This window comes from Arvicola amphibius, chromosome 4 (assembly GCF_903992535.2).
Source record: "Arvicola amphibius chromosome 4, mArvAmp1.2, whole genome shotgun sequence".
NCBI lineage: Eukaryota > Metazoa > Chordata > Mammalia > Rodentia > Cricetidae > Arvicola > Arvicola amphibius.
In genome coordinates, this window is record NC_052050.1 from 63,733,388 (window position 1) to 63,749,612 (window position 16,225).

Genomic DNA, 16,225 nt, shown 5'->3' on the forward strand with positions numbered 1-16,225 from the left:
AGGACAAGAGCTGCTCCACCACGCTCCCTGATTTTCACATATCCTACAGAATGACTTCCTGGGATCCATTCATTGGATGTAAAGTAGCTGGAGCTGGTGCATGCATCTCTAGGGTTTGGTCTAAAGCGACTCATCTATATTTAAACCATCTTGGTGAAGTAGCTCCTCCCATCTCAGGCATGTGAGGCAGAGATATAGGGGAAACTGGCTGGAGTGTGTATGTGTATAGTTTTAGCTGCTAAAAAAACGATCCTTTCCTTTTTGGCATGTGTGTGTGGTATGTGTGCCTGTGTGTATGTGAGTTTGGTAGGGGGACAAGAACATATGCAAGTGTGTGTGCATGTGTACACATAGATTTGAAGTTGATGTCAGGAGTCCCGGTTTATTTATTGGGGCAAGGTCTCTGGTTGACCTTGAGCCTAGTTAATCTTAGCTGGTCTAAGTAGTCAGTTTGTCCAGGAACTCCCCACCACTGTTGAGTGTTGGGATTATAGGTGGCTGCCACACTGGCTTGGCTTTTATGTGGGTTTATGGGATCTGAGCTCCATTCCTCAGGCTTACACTCAAGCACTTAATTTGGTGAGCCAGCCCCCAACATCGATCTCAATACGGATGAGAAGCAGAATCCCATAGACAGCATGGGGATTCCCCAGGCAGAAATGCTGGACCCTCTTCTGGCAGCTTTACTCATGTGTTGGTTGTTCAGAGGTCACATGATCCATGGTTATTATGAAGTACTCCAAAGAAAGGAGGATGGAGAGAGGGCTGGGGAGATGCAACCCTGCAGCTGTGGAATGCCTGATGTGAAGTAGTCCCTGGGGTTCTGTAACTCAAGATGGGGAATTTATGATTTTTTATTCTTGTTTACGTGGATGAATGTGTGCCCATGTGAATTTATGCTGTGCGGCGGTGATCTGACACCTTCTGGCCTCTGGGAATCCCGCAACCAGAGCATCTGGGTTTCTCGTTCCCTTTCTCCTGCTCTCATTCTCAAGTCCTAACTGCCTTGTCTTTTTTTACAGAAATATAAACCCAAAAGGTAGGCTTTTCTTCACTGCAGATTCAGGCTCCTGGTGTTGACCCCAGGAAAAGTCTTTGATTATGGAAAATACACCAAGACTTTTCAAAGCAAAAGGACCTGGTACCGTTAAGCCAAGGCCTGTTATCATCTTCTGCCGTCAGACTGCCCAGTGGTTGCTCCGGACTCCAAATGCTTTATTTTTTTCCCCTGAGTTGATGGTTATCATTTTGCCTATGAATACACACGTGCACGCGCACGCACACCCACACCCACCCACCCACACCCACACACCCACCCACCCACACACACACATACACACACACACACACTTCATTCTAGCACCTGCCTTTGACAGAACTGTTGGTCATCCACCCTGGAGCTGCTTTTGAATAAGTCACAGCCCTGGACGCTGAATCAGATGGCCTGTCCTCGTGCCCACCTGCTGTCTGTTTTCTTGAACCCGCACCTCTGGAACGTGGGGCTAATGACAGCCCATAGGCATGAGGCGAGACAGTACGCGTACCACAGCCAGTGGCTGTTATTGGAGTAGGGAGGCGTCGCCGTGCAGAATACTCAAATTTTGGGTCCCTGTCACTGACATTTGCAGTGCGTTTCTGGTTGTCTTGTTATTCGAGTGCCTGTGTCGGGGAGGAGAGGTGTCAGCATTCTGTTGATGGACAGACCACAGATCCTCTCTGGGCCCTGTTGTCAGCTGGTGGCCTTGACCCCAAAGCCTTCAGACAACCACTAACTTTCCCTGAACCTGTGACATCTGATTCTGTATGCTACATCTGTATAGGCGGATGGCCTGTAAGTTCCTGAAATAAAAGCCATTTCCCCAACAAACACTACTGTCTGGATCTTGTTTAAAATCTGCCAGAACTTATACCAAGAGTCTTGTGAGTTCCTCAGGATGCTGGTGCCTGTTTGGTGAATGCCAGGCTATGACATTTCTCTCCACTAAGGTTGTAGTCAGTGGTGTTTAAAACCATGATGACATTTTTATTGTTTCAACTCTTGGAGAATTACTTAAAATTATTTAAAGCATTTTCACTAATATTTGAACAAGTCTTTCATGAAACCTTCTCCAGGCTCATGTTTCAAGCTCAGCCTTGTCTTCTTTTCATTCCCTTCCTCTTGGTTTAGCCTATGTCATGATTTCTTGCTTCAGTGTTTTGAGCAGGCTGTTCTTCACCTGTACCTGCTCATTAAAATTCTCCCTTTCTCTCTCTCTCTCTCTCTCTCTCTCTCTCTCTCTCTCTCTCTCTCTCTGTGGTGTGTGTGTGTGTGTGTGTGTGTGCATTCATGTGAATACAGTGAATACAGATACCCACTGAGTCCATCAGATCCTTTGGAGCTGGAGTTACAGGTGGTTGTGAGCTGCCTACTACCTAGTATTGGTTCTAGCAACTGAACGCTTATCCTCTGTAAAAGCAGCAAATGCTCTCAACTGCTGAGTCATCTCCCCATCCTCTTGCTTTGCCTTGTTGGGTCCTCTGAATGTAAATTATTTCTTCAAAATAATTGAAGAAAGAAACCCTGGAGGCCTTCCTGCTACCCAGGCTCTACCCATCCCCAGGGCCTGGCTGGGCCTTTCTACCTAGCTGTTTTGAAGGCCCTCTACTTGCCCTTTGCCTCTTGTTGTTTTGATGGATCAGCTGTTGATTTTTTTAAAAATCTGTCTTCAGAGAGGTTTGATGTTTGAATCTGAGTTGGTGTTTACCATAAATTCTAGAAAAAAAATCTTTCAAGCTCTAGCCTACGCTTAATGTCTATATCTATACTTGGAAATCATCACAGATCAGTTCTTCTTTCTCTGATGTTTCCTCTTTGCTCTGGTTCCCACTTTTCGGTGCCATCCTGAAGAATTTTCTCTGATTGCCCCTCCCCGTACAAGCACACCAATTCTCTCTTCAGTTTTACCTGCCTGCTATTTACCACACTCCCAGATTTTATACAGACAGATATACCATTTCTGTAAGCTGTAATTCGAACTTTATCAAGTGTGTGTGATCTTTAATGAGCATCTCTCTCTCTCTTTCAGAATGTCTCTGATTGATGTCTTCTTGCATTGCTGACTCTGGAGTACGTGGGATGGTGTGTAATTTGCAACTCCGTCCTGCTTAGGGTAGTCCCAGAATCATTAGCCTCTGTTTTTTCACTTTGGTTTTGATTTTATTTTATTTTTTTTTCATTTTGGCCCTAGAGAGTTCCTAACTTGCACTTAAAAGGCTGGTTGATACATCCTATCCAGCATTCCCACACATCTTACAGTGACAATTTTGTTCTTCCTTGTTACTGGAAATAGATGGCCTCAAGGGCCCCTTTTGTAGGCTGTCCTAGTACCTTTCATGATTATTAGTAAAGCATTAAGCAATTATAAGCTGTTGAACGCCTGCCTCTGCTCGCAGTCATGTAGTTACATGGGAAGGGTGCCTTGTTCAGAACACTGGTGCCAGCTGCTGTGCCAGTGCCCAGGATAATGACGGAACTCAATGTCATTTCCGTGAATGAATAAGGCAAGGCAGAGAGGCCATGGCTATCATTTCAAGCAGTCCCTCTCCGTCCCTTTACAGCCCTTATTAACCCATCTTAATCTTCTTAAGAGGGTATCCTTTCTCCATACATGTTTACTCCTTCTGTAGTTAATAATTTTTCACTGGTGACTTAAGGCTATGTTTCTGAGATAACACTTTATGTAGTTTTTCCAATCCCTGATTTTTTTTTTTTTTTTAAGATTTGGTTTGTCTGTGTAGCTCTGGCTGATCTGGAACTTGATATGTCAAACAGATTGGCCTTCATCTTAGAGAGATCCTCCTGTCTCTGTCTCCTGAATGCTGGGATTAAAAGCACGCACCACTATGCTCAACTTTAGTTTATTCCATTTGACCCACAACCTTCTTGACCCCAGAAGGATTGCAGTGCGCAGGTTAGGAAACCTAGGGATTGGGTAATAAAATGTCTTCTCTTCTGCAGGATAGTAGCAAATTTTAGAATTAACTCTGCTTTAGCCCATTTGATTGCAAGTATGCAGGATTTGCCCTTAGCTAATTAGAACGGATAGCAAAAGTCCTGTATGTGAACATAATCTCAGCTTTGCCTCTTTTGATCAACTCCCTCTTGCTACAGACTCCGGTATCAAGGCCGACACCTGGGCTGTGTTAACTTGGACCTGATCATCAGGAGGCACTTTGATCGGAATGTTTCTCAAGGCTCAGATGGCTGGACTTTTCATTTGGACAGTGTGTTTCGACTTCTTTTGAGAGACACATTACAAACCATTTCCTGTCAGAGTCCGTATGACTGGAGAACCCTGCTCATGGCTGAGCTGGATGCAGGGTGTCAAGTAAGGGACAGAGTGTCACAGATGGCAGGATGGAAGCACAGGGGTTACCAACAGCTAACACTTAGGGAGTGAGGTGAAAAGCGAGGCATGGGGAAGGACACACAGGCAGCAACATCAGCGCAAGCTGAGGCACCCCCCACCCAGGTCAGTTTCCAACCTCAGGGCTGACGGTCACAGGTGGCTTGAATCTTCCAGGCCCACAGGCATTTCGGAAGGTCTCTTCTTGGAGGTTTCTATTATGCGTGGGGGCCTGTGGTAAATGCAGCGGCTCCCGTTCCTGAGATGGGGAGGGCAGAGGGAGCACGAAGGAAGCAGATCTGGGTACTTACCTCAGGGCGGACCCCTTGGGTGTCGCAATGCCGTAGCCCTTGGAATCCAAGTTACCTCCTACTTTCATGGTGTCACAGGGCTTGCGCTGCTCAATGTACTCATTCATGGTGGACTCCAGGAGGTAGGCATATTTGCCTTTGGATTTTCTCACTCTGATCATGCCCTCCTCTGTGGTCCGAACAAACACAGATGGCTCTGCTGACTTCATGTATGTCCACATCTTCTCAAATACAGCGATTTTAGACCTCTGGTAGGGGATAGGAACAAAGCCAGGGTTAAGCCGTGGCGGTGCTTGAATTGGGGTCGGCAGGCACATTAGCGAGGAGCTGAGTGGAGTTTGATCACACATTCATGAGCCAGATCAGCTTAGGAAGAAACAAATTATGAGTGATTGCAAAATAAGAGCCTCTAATTAGTACCAGTAGGTTCCAAGGTACAAATATCTTGTAAATATAGAATGAACAGAGTATCTCAGAATCATTTAATTACCTCTGAGCAATTATATTCCTTCCAAATAGGGGAAAGATGAGCAACCAGGTCCCTGTCTAGCTTAGAAAGACATTGTGAAACCTGTCTATAGTTCAAAAAGGGGGCATGTATACTGCTCCAAAGCAGAGGGCTGAATGTCAGCAGGATTTGATTTCACTGAATACAGCAACACTAATAATAATAATAACAATAACAACAATAATAATAAACAAACAGTAGCCATAACAACAAAAAACTTTCTTGTCCATAACAAGGTCTAGTAATTTCCTATACAACCCGCCCTCCAGACATCAATTGTCTGATAAAGCACACAACCTGGGTGATGGCTGGAATGAGAATTTCCCCTCCAAGACTCTGATATTTGAGTACTAGGTCACAGTTGGCGGTGCTGTTTGGGAAGGTATAGGAGGTGTGGCCTTGCTGGAGGAAGTGTGTCACTGGGAATGGGCTTTGAGAGCTTAAAGCCTCACGTTAACTCCCACTTCACTTTCTCTGCCTTGTGTGTGGAGTTGAGGATGGGAACGCTCAGCTTCCTGCTTCTGGCCAACACATGAGCTTGCTGCTGTGCCTCCCCACCTTGATGGACTCTTACTCCTCTAGAACCGTAAGCCTGGAGAAACTCTTCCTTCCTTGAGTTGCCCTGGTCATGGCGTTTCGGCAGTGACAGTAACATAACCAGTGATGCTGGAGACCCAGTACTCACATCTCCTTACATCTGAAAAGCCTCCAGCCTGGGACTGGGCGCGAGCTCAGCTGGCGAAGTGCTTGCTTTGAAAGCATGAGTCTGACTTTAGATCCCTCATATCCATGTTAAGGAAGAGCCGCCTTGTGTGGCAGGACATGCCTGCAATCCTAGTAGTGGGAAGGCAAAGGCCGGAGGTTTCCTGGGGCTTGCTGGCCAGCTGGTCAGTCTTACTAGGTTAAATCAAGGGGCTGCAGGTTTGCCGAGAGACCCTATCTTAAAAGTGAAGATGGAAAATGATTGAGGGAAGACAACAGATGTTGAGCTTTGGCCTCCATGAGCAGGTGCACATATGTCTTCATGTACCTACATGAGCATGCACATGTGCACGTGTGCGTGAGCACACACGTGCACACACACTCCAAATTTAAACTGCTTCTTCATCTCTGAAACCAGCTCTGACCTTTTTTTCTTGGGAGTTTTGGCCGGATTGTTTAATCCTCCTAATGCAGAACACTTGTATCCTTCTCTTTCCAGAGACGGGAGTCAATCCTGTATCTGCGGAGACCCTCAGCCCCAGGAAAGCAGCCCTTAATCTCTAGCAGACCCTTGCATCCTGAACCAACACTGTAAAAATACAGACACCTCGCAGTAAACCTAGAGGTTTTGATCTGGTAGAACTCTCCTGAGGGCCCTGATCTATGAGGCTTAGCATTTGTTATTGAGGCCTGGTTTCCCTGGAGGTCACGAGTTTCACGGTCACTCAGTGTATGGCCTGGGTACTCTGTAGATTGCTAGTCACCAGATTTTGGGAACTGGACTCAAGTCTGCAGAAGCTACTGAGGCAGGCAAGCACCCTCTCTGTGTCCTCCTCATGGTCCGAGGCTCTGGTTAGGGCTCATGACTCAGCGCTGCAAAGCAGCCTCTCACCTCACAACCTCTCAATCCCTCAAGCTTAGATTTAAATTTTTTTCGGAGGGGAAGGCTTTCTCCAAAGATATTTTAGGGGCGTTGGAATATGGCTTTTGAGTTTTCTTTTCCCTTTGTGTATGTGTTCATATTTATCTGTCCCTGTCTTGTAGAGCTCAGAGGTCAACATCTGTGCCTTTCTCTATTGCTTACCTTCTGGGATAGTCTCTCAGTAAACCTGGAACTCACCAGTTGGTTAGACTGGCTGCCTTGAAGGCGCCAGGATCTTCCTGTCTTGATCTCCCAGGCACTGGGGTTACAAATCTGTGTTGCCACAGGTTTTTCCCTAGTGCTGGGATCTGATCTCAGATCCCCAAGCTCGTGCGGTGAGCACCTAGCTCACTAATCTCTATCTCCAGTCCCAAGACTTTGGAAACAGACAAATGCTAGCTGCCTACAAAGGCCTTAAAATAAAGAAAAGGACAGTTACTGAAAAAGTTATATAGCCTGTGTATCAGTTACTAAATAGATCACATTTAATTAATACAGGATCCTTATTATACATGCAAAATTGTTTTTGTCTGTACGAAGTATTAGGTTTGTTTTCTTGATGTCAAGAACATCAGATGTGAATGGGATTTCAACACACAACTGTCACTTTGGGTGACTGATCTATAAGATATTTAGGACCCAGAAAAATCCTAAGTTTTGAGCTTAAAATGTTGGAAATAGTTACTTAGAATTTCAAGAAGGCATTTGACATGGATTTAATTTGTGATGGTCCCTCATTAGACAAACTATTTCATTTGTTCCATAGAGCGATTTGGAGAGAACCCTGGACTGGGTGAGAGGAGCCTGGATTCAGCTCTCAGTTTTATTTCTAAGACTTGGTTTGTTCTCTGGAACACTCTTCTTTGGGCCTCTATTTCCTCCTTTTATTTCATGATATTTTTCAAACATCTTACTGACTTGAAATGTCTGACTCTGACCTGAAACAAGAGTGGCAATGTGTGAGAGAGGAGAGCAGAGGAAGGGGCAGCACCCACACCCAATCCTGGCATGTCTAGGGGGCTCCGTACTCTCTTACAGGAGACAGTGAACTGCATACATTCAATCAGGGCCGGGTGATCTTCCAGACACAAGACCAACAGCACACACAGCGGGGGCGATTGTAAGATGCAATTTGACCTGACAGGATGGGCACAGCAGGGAACAAGCTGTGGACAGGCAGAACTGAGAAACCCCCTGGGCAGCGATATGCAGAAAAGCATCACATCTGCTCAGCCACACCCCAGAAGCCCAGGCTGTGCTCACAGGTGCTCAGAGACCACCAGGACAATCTAATCTCGAGGAACTCCAAATGGGGTACGAATGGCAGAGAAGCCTGGGAACGTGCCAGGCTATCTGTTCTTGAATCTGTCTTGCGTAGCTCCCATCGCCTTTCTCACATCTTAATTAAACCATCCATAGAGAATTCAGAGACTCTGGATGGGTTGCCATGGGGACTGGAAGCCAGGTTCTTTTGAGATGGGGGTAAGGAATTCCATGCTTTCCTTTCCCCTCTTTCTGGGTAGTGGGAATGGAAGCTGATATCTCCCTATCCACCAAAGTCTTGGTCAGTCCCAGATGTGCCAGGGCTCACAGGACATCTCTGAGCAGTGCTCTTTTGCAGGTGTAGAAACTAGGACCAGAGATGTTGCCATGAGAACTCTGTCGTGGTGTCAGGCACGGAGAAAACTGTTGGTGGCAAGCTGTGCCTTTCCTCTCTACCAGCCAGCTTCCTCCCTCATTTTACCTTGCCAGCCACAGGCGCTTAGGCAAGTACCATCACCTTTCTGAGACTCACTGTTTCTCTTTGAACAGTGGTGATGGCAGTTCCCAGGGACAGTGTTGCCATGGAGACAACACACAGACCTAGGTAAAAGTGCCTGGCATGAAGAAAGTGCTTAAGTGGTAAGACTACTAGGAGTATTTGTGTCTTTTTTCCCCCCGGGGTTACCTTAGTGATGGGATGCTCAGTGCATGGCTTGCTTGGCACCTTCCTGACAACAGTCAGGGAACACTTTGACAATGGGCTCTTCCCCTTGGAGACCCCTGCTTCTCCACCTGGTCTATCTAGCCTCGACACACAGGTCTCCTCACGTCCACGGGTCTTGGAGGGTTCTCGCGGCTCTGGTACTATTCAACACCTCTATTCTCACAGTGCTACTTTCCCCCAGTGGATCATCTTATTTGCCAAGGAAACAGCTTTTGCTGTGAGATAGTTAGAGGAGGATCCAGGGACAAAGCAGTCCCTTTTGTAAGCACTGAGGGTTCTGGGCTCAAGGAAATCAAATTGTCTGCATGAACTGGCGATCAGCTCAGAGAGCACGGGGCATTTTACCTGATGAGTGAGTGCAGGCCCTTAAATCCGAAAAAGCTGACTCCTTAGCTCACCAATCAGTCCTTGTTCTTTTTCCTTCCACATTCTCCCTCCTCCAGACTTGGAAGACTTTCTGGAGCCTGAGCATGGGAACTGGATCCACCAACAGATCAGAATTCCCCATTCAAATTAATGGATCAGATTCGTCCCAGTTGGATAATTAATATACACAGCCTTCTTCCCAGGGTAGGAAAGCTTCCAACCTGGAGTGTTGCTTAGCAACTCACCCAGGGAACTGGTTCTCTACCTCCCAATAACTCTTCTCTTCTCATACTCTTTTGTTGGTCATTCTTTGCAATCATGAGATCATGAGCTCAGAAGCCACTGACTAGGGATGACTTTGGCGGCCATCGTGAATGAGAAGTCCTGGCAAGAAGCAGTATCTGCAATGCTGGTAGATAGGCTAGAACTCGGGCAATGTGGAGACATTGGAATGCTGTAGGTCTGGAGCCCAATTACAATTTATCTTGGTCTACCTTTAGCCTATTAAATAGCCATTCCTTGTCCCCCCCCCCCCCCCTTTGTGGCAGACCTAGCATCCCATTACTAAGGAACAAAGCTGGACCCGATCTTCTAACAGATACATTCTCTTTGGAATGTATTAACAAAACCCCAGTTTTTCATAAACTGTAGGACTAAGAGTGTCCTCACGTAGCATGCGAGGCCTATAGTTGAGGCTTCTCTGCTTTGCTCTCACTGCCTACCTAGTGTTTGCACTAATGCATTTGAAAAGTGCCTTGACTTAAAAATTTTATGTTCTGTTAATACAAAAACTTCCACACTGCAACATGGGATTTGAAGTGACCTAAGTCTGTGTTTCCAGCCCATGGCGACTCATATTTGACTCCAGAATAAACTATCTCTTATGCCCTTTGAGGTAAGAGGTGTGTTTTTGTGTTGACACCTTCAAGTTTCTGACCCTAATCTTCATGCATGAAGTCCATTAAGGCTCCTTTGATATCAGAAAACCCACAGCAGAAGGGAAATCTACAAGTCTCGGGTGCAAGCCTTATCCACACACGTCCTAAGTCATTACACTAAACTACAGACCCGGGAGAACAGGGATGGGGTAGTGTTTCCTGTGCTTTGATGGGGGTCTAAATCAACCCTGGAGCTTTGAAGTTTCTATAGATACAGAATTCCACTTCTCAGGGGTCTTAAGACAGCCAAGGAATGTTCCAAGAATTAGGTTTTGTCTAGGGGCTGATCAGGCCATGGCTAGCACCAGCAGCTTTGTCCTTAGAGCTATTGTAAGGAAAAAGGCAAGCACCCCCAGAACCTGCCTGGCATCTGGTTCTAGAATAGCAGGCATCCTAATTCTTACTTCTCCAAAAGAGTTTATAGCCTTGGGCTACCAGACTCCAAGGCACCAAGAATGTGCAGTTGGCACATTCCTTACCTGTAAGACAGATATGCACCCTAATGGACCCCTTTCCACTTCCTCCCAGCTCCTCCCCAGCTCCTCCCCAGATCCTACCCAGCTTCTCCTTGGCTCCTCCGCACCTCCCCATTTCCTTCCCAATGTCCCACCTCCTCTAAGTTATATATATTAACAAGAGTTCTTCCTCCCTCCCTTGAAACTCAAGCCCCTCCCTTGCCACCTGGGAATTGGAGGTACCCTGACTACAGGGAGTGTGGACTATTCATCGCCCATCTGGCACAAGAAAGACCTCCTTTTGTGAGACCTATAAGAAGAGGCCAAAATTCTGCCTCAGAGACCTGAACTCTCCTCAGAACCCCTACCATGCTTGTCTATCCATGGCGATAACAACTCTTCGAATGAATCTCTCACCCAAAAGGACAGACCACCTCAGTGGTCCTCTTGAGCCCCAAACCCAAGAATTTTCACTGAGTTTCTGGGATTTGCATAAAGGTAGGCAATTACTTTGCTGCCAATAATTGTCTGTCTGTTTGTCTATTTTATATCTACTCTCTCTCTCTCTCTCTCTCTCTCTTTCTCTCTATACTATCTATCTCTTTATCCATCCACCCATCCACCCATCCACCTACTTACTATCTCTCCATTCACCCATTCATCTATCTATCTATCTATCTATCTATCTATCTATCTATCTTCTATCTACTATCTATCTATCTATCTATCTATCTATCTATCTATCTATCTATCTATCTATCTATCTATCTATCCATCCTCTATCTATTTTGTGTTGCTTGGGAAACAACACAGAGCCTCCCATATCCTTCCACCAGAGTTGCACGCCCCTAGCCCCTGCCCTTTTTACTGAGAAGGGAAGTGGAATGGAGTGATTCCCTTCTGAGAAGGCACCTTGGGATCAGGGATGCCCTCACCCTGAAGAACTCCTTAGTGGAGCCTGCTTCCAATGTCCCATAAGCAATTTCCGTCTGCTTTGCCAGGTCCTCTGCGCTCTCAATGGGAGACACCATCCTCTCCACAGTCAGGAAGGCGGCCAGGTTGGCTGTGTAGGAAGAGATGATGATCAAAGTGAAGAACCACCAGACGCCGCCGACGATGCGTCCAGACAGGGACCTGCAGACCAAAGGGGACAGGGGTCAGAGGCGTGGGCATCAGTCACAGAAGGCTCTGGAGAGGAGCGGGGAGCCAGCAGAAATCTGTCAGCAGAGCTGTCAAACCCGATTACACTCTCTGCTCTGCAAGGGAGAAGAGAGAATTCAAATGTTAGAATGATGTCGTGCCTCCTTCCTCGTCGTATGATAAAGCCTCGTGAGCTTTCTGCCCTTCGGGTGATAGTGTACACAGGCATACAGGAGATGAAGCTTCATTTGATGTTCCCACAGTCCCTTTCTTGTGCCCCAAATAATGAAGAGAAAGATGACTAGCAAGAAAGTCACAGTGACCTCTCTGATTCTCTTCGGGACCTCCCAATAACCCCACAGGGTGGTGTGGATGCTCCTCAGGGTGACTTTGGAACCCTCCCAAAGGAATGAAGACACTGTCAAGTAGATGCTTGTCCCCTACCAGGCCATTGGAACAACAGGATTCATGAAATGGGGTGGCCCCAGGAATCTCATACTGGGGAAGGCAAAGTCTGGGACCCCTAGGGTCAGTCAGAGGAGGAGGAACGTGTCTTCCAGGTACAGATTTCCCACAGATCTGAGAAGTGAGAGATTGGAGCTGGCACTATGATGAATGGGGCCACGTTCTGGTCAGGGCTGCTTAGCTAGTGGACCTCCAAAGCCTCTGTTTAAACCTAAATACCACATTGAGATTCTAAGGAGGGACTTTTGGGGAATCACCACGCCTTCTCGTCCCTACTCACAATGTGACCACACTGAAGGCATCTCTTCTCTTTGTTTTTCATTTTTACTTGTCCATCTAATTAGCATATTGAGGTTGGGAGGTGGAGCCTGACTTGATGGGGCTACCAGAGCCCAGATTCTGACTCCAACCATTTTGTGTGATTCTTAGGGAGTGTGATGGTTAATATCAGTTGTCTGCCTGGCAGGATTCAAGAAGACAGGCATCTGCAAACATCACTGAGGGAGTTTCTAGACTGGGTGAGTTAAAGTGGGAAGACCCGTCCTGAATGTGGGTGACACCGTTCGTTCCGTGGGCCGGGGTCCTAGATGTAAGGAATTGGAAACCGAACCGAGCACCAGCTTTCATCTGTTTTCTGACTATGACTGAGACATGAGCAGCTGCCTCACATTCCTACCCCTGTGCCTTTCCTTCCAGGATAAACTGCTGTGTGAGCCCAAGCAAGCCTTCCTTAAGCTGCCGTGGCCACAACAAAAGGCATAAATAGCGAAGGAATGACATAGAAGACCCCAGTCAGTAGATTGGATTTCGGGCAAAGCACACGGAGCCCTGCTTTCTCTCATTGTGTGTACAACATTGGACAAGCCCATAGGTTTCTTTGTCTGCATCTTCATACCACTCTGTGAGGATGTGGCTTATCTGGAGGGCATTCCCCAGAAGTGAAAAGGCAAGCAGAAGCATGGCAGGTAGTCTAGTGCCTGGCGTACAGTGAGCACTTCCTGAGTGGTGGTACAAGCACTTCCGGGTAGAGCCCTACACAGCCAGGGTAGAGGTGGGGGTGGGTGGCTGGAGCCTATGTCAGAAAGCCTGTTCTGAGACTGAGTAGGGAATGGAAATTACCAGCAGCCATCGGCTTCTGAGCCAGCAGGTTTGCTAACCATCATCTGTGAGAAGGAGATGGATCTAGACCACCTCCTTTCTTTAAAAGCATGTCCTATCATCCCTGTGAGGAAGGGGACAGAAGGAACACTTTCTGAGGCCCTTCATTAGGCCATGCTTAAAAGGTCATGGGGTGTGACCTATTTCCTCCTGTCTTTGATTTCAAACAGCTATTTTTGAAAGGTCTGGGAAAGAAAGCTCTGAGGTTCTGGTTCTGAATTGCGGGAGGGAAACAATGTCATTTTGCCTCATTTCTGATCTGAGCTCTGTCTACAAAGAGATGCCCAGAATGAGGTGATGGGCTCTGGCCAAACTCAACAGTTTCACTGACGAAGCAGCTGCATCCGAGATGTGTGTTCCATGGGCCAGTCACAGCACATCATTAGCTATGAGCCACTCCTTTGGCAGAACTGGGGTGACTAATTTTAACCTTCCCAGCTGCTGGCTACTGTTGTAGCTCTCTAGCTGAGTGGCCCAGGGCTGAGGGCTGGGGGTGGGGTAATGGCTCCAAGGACAGCCATGCCTCTGCAGGGGTCTATCACCTCAGAGCTCTGACTCACAGAACAATGTGTCTTTCCTTTGGGTAGATCACATAAGTAAGTGTTGCATAGCCTCAGTTTGCAAAGTAATGGATGAATATTAATAGATCCACTCATTCATTCATCTATCCTGTAGTTTGTTAGTTATATTAGCTTGCCTTTCTGTTGTGTAAACACCATGACTCAAAGCAACCTGGGGAGGAAGTGCATGCCACCACTGCTTCCTCTATGAATCCTGGAGGTCAAGGTGAGGCAGGAATGCTTGTGTGGCAAGCACTTTACCAACTGAGCTCCCTCTTTAGCTTCAGATAGAGCCCAGCCCCACACAGACCTTTTAAAGCTGTAAACAGGTTCATGATACTCTCCACCCGATTTTAAACCAGTCATGGTTAGAAAGAAAAATCTAAACATTTTACCAAGGCTTGAGAGACCCCCTCCTGATGAACCCAGCTCTCATAGCTTCCAGTGGGCACCTTCCTCTACCACGTTGTGGCCCAGTCTCCCTGGCCTTTGTAGTTTTGAGACCACAGTCTTTCCCACCATGGTGGTTTGTATGGGACTGGACCCCACAGACTCACATGTTTTAATGCTTTGTTCCCAGTTAGTATAAGAGTTTGGGAAGGATGAGGAGGTCTGGCCTTGATGGAGTAGGTGTCTCACTTGGAGTGAGCGTTGAGGTTTCCAAAGCCCCCACCATTCCCACTTAGTGCTCCCACCCCCCAACTCTCTCTCCTTCTCTCTGACTCTCTCAGTTTCATGCTTGTGGATCAAGAAGGTGTAAGGTCTCAGCTACTGCTCCAGCACCCTGCCTGCCTGCTGCCGTGTTCCCTGCTGTAATGGCTGTGGACTCTTACCATCTGGAGCCCTAACCCCCAAATGAAATGTTTTCTTTATAAGTTGTCTTGCACATGGTGTCTATTCACAGCCATGGAACGGTAACTAAGACCCCCCCCCCCCCCCGCACCCCGCCACACACACACCTTGAGGGCATTTGCAGGTGCCCTTCTACCAGGGACTTACCGCCTCAAAATGGCCCCAAACCTGCCTCTGTAGGCCCTTCCCTTGAGGCGTCTGTTCTAACACCACCTGCTTTCCACAGCCCTGTGACGTCATACTGTTTCAGCCTCCCCCTTCTCTGGCTTTGCTCATTTGGTGCAGTGCTTCTTCAAGTTGAAGTGACATGTCTAGAGTCACACAGACAGACTGGCCGACTCTCTGTCTCCATAGTTGTGTCTACAGGTCTTCTCAGTGTCACTTCTTGCTCTGTCCCCAGCATGCAACTTAGTGCCTGGCCAAGAGCCCGTAATGGGTAGGTGAACGATAACACATCTTCTCAGCAGTGACAACACAGCGCAGCGTGATGGGAAATATCTAAGAGGTTTCCTCTCCAGAGAAGAGAACTGATTTAATAGAAGAGGCAGGCAGGCAGACAGACAGACAGACAGACACACTCACACACAGAGCGAGCGAGAGAGAGAGAGAGCGAGAGAGAGAGAGAGAGAAAGAGAGAGAGAGAGAGAGAGAGGCCCCCTTGGAATGTGCTAGGGTGAAGGGTACAGGTGTCACTCATCAAGTGCTAAGAAACTTGGGGTGGGGAAGAGCGTGTCCTTCTAGGAAACATCTGGCAAGGCATCAGGGAAGAGGTATCACGTGACTGGGCCGGGGAGGCAGGCTGTCTGTCTTAGGTTTCTATTGCTGTGATAAAACAGCATGAACAAAAGCAGTGTGGAGAGGAAAGGGTTTATTTTGTTTTGCACTTCCTGATCATAGTCCAGCATCCAGGGAAGTCAGGGCAGGAACCCAGGGCAGGAGCTGATGCTGAGGCTGTGGGGAAGGAGTGCTGCTTACTGGCTTGCTCCTCAGGGCTTGCTTTGCCTGCTTGCTTTGCCTGCTTTGGTAAATAAACCTGACTGGCCAGCTCTGAGGTGGCCCCGCCGTCAGTGAGCTGAGCCCTCCCACGTCAATCGTCAATCAAGAACATGCACCACAGGTTTGCCCACAGGCCAGTCTGGCGTTTTCTCAATTGAGGTTCTCTCTTCCAAAATGGCTCTATCTTGTATCTAGTTGACATTTAAAACTAGCCAGCACACTGACTGTGAACAGTCTGCCACAGAGCAGCATTTCCTGGAGTGGGAACAACCAGCGAAGGCAGGAAGGGAATGTGAACAAGTGGTCATTCTAGTTTCCACACAACACAGGAAGCTTCCAGCACCACGGCCTATACAGGCCCCACCTGAGCTGCATAGGACATTAGTTCTCTTTTCTCCAATCTTCATCCTTCATCCTGGCGGGGCAGTAGGAATAGGGCATTGGCTCCACCAGGAAACCGAGGTTGAGAAAGATAAAATA

The 16,225-nt window shown here is 47.4% G+C and overlaps 1 protein-coding gene across 6 annotated transcripts in view; it reads right to left on the minus strand.

The window, feature by feature from the left end:
• The window catches only part of Gria1 (glutamate ionotropic receptor AMPA type subunit 1), a 316,597-nt gene that overhangs the window by 31,511 nt on the left and 268,861 nt on the right, over nucleotides 1-16,225 (minus strand). For all 6 annotated transcript variants that reach the window (XM_038326152.1, XM_038326151.1, XM_038326149.1 and 3 more), the window contains 2 exons: nucleotides 11,510-11,708; nucleotides 4,697-4,944 (listed from right to left, as the gene is read on the minus strand). In XM_038326152.1, the coding sequence (XP_038182080.1) occupies nucleotides 4,697-4,944; nucleotides 11,510-11,708 (447 nt within the window). The remainder of the gene's footprint in view (nucleotides 1-4,696; nucleotides 4,945-11,509; nucleotides 11,709-16,225) is intronic.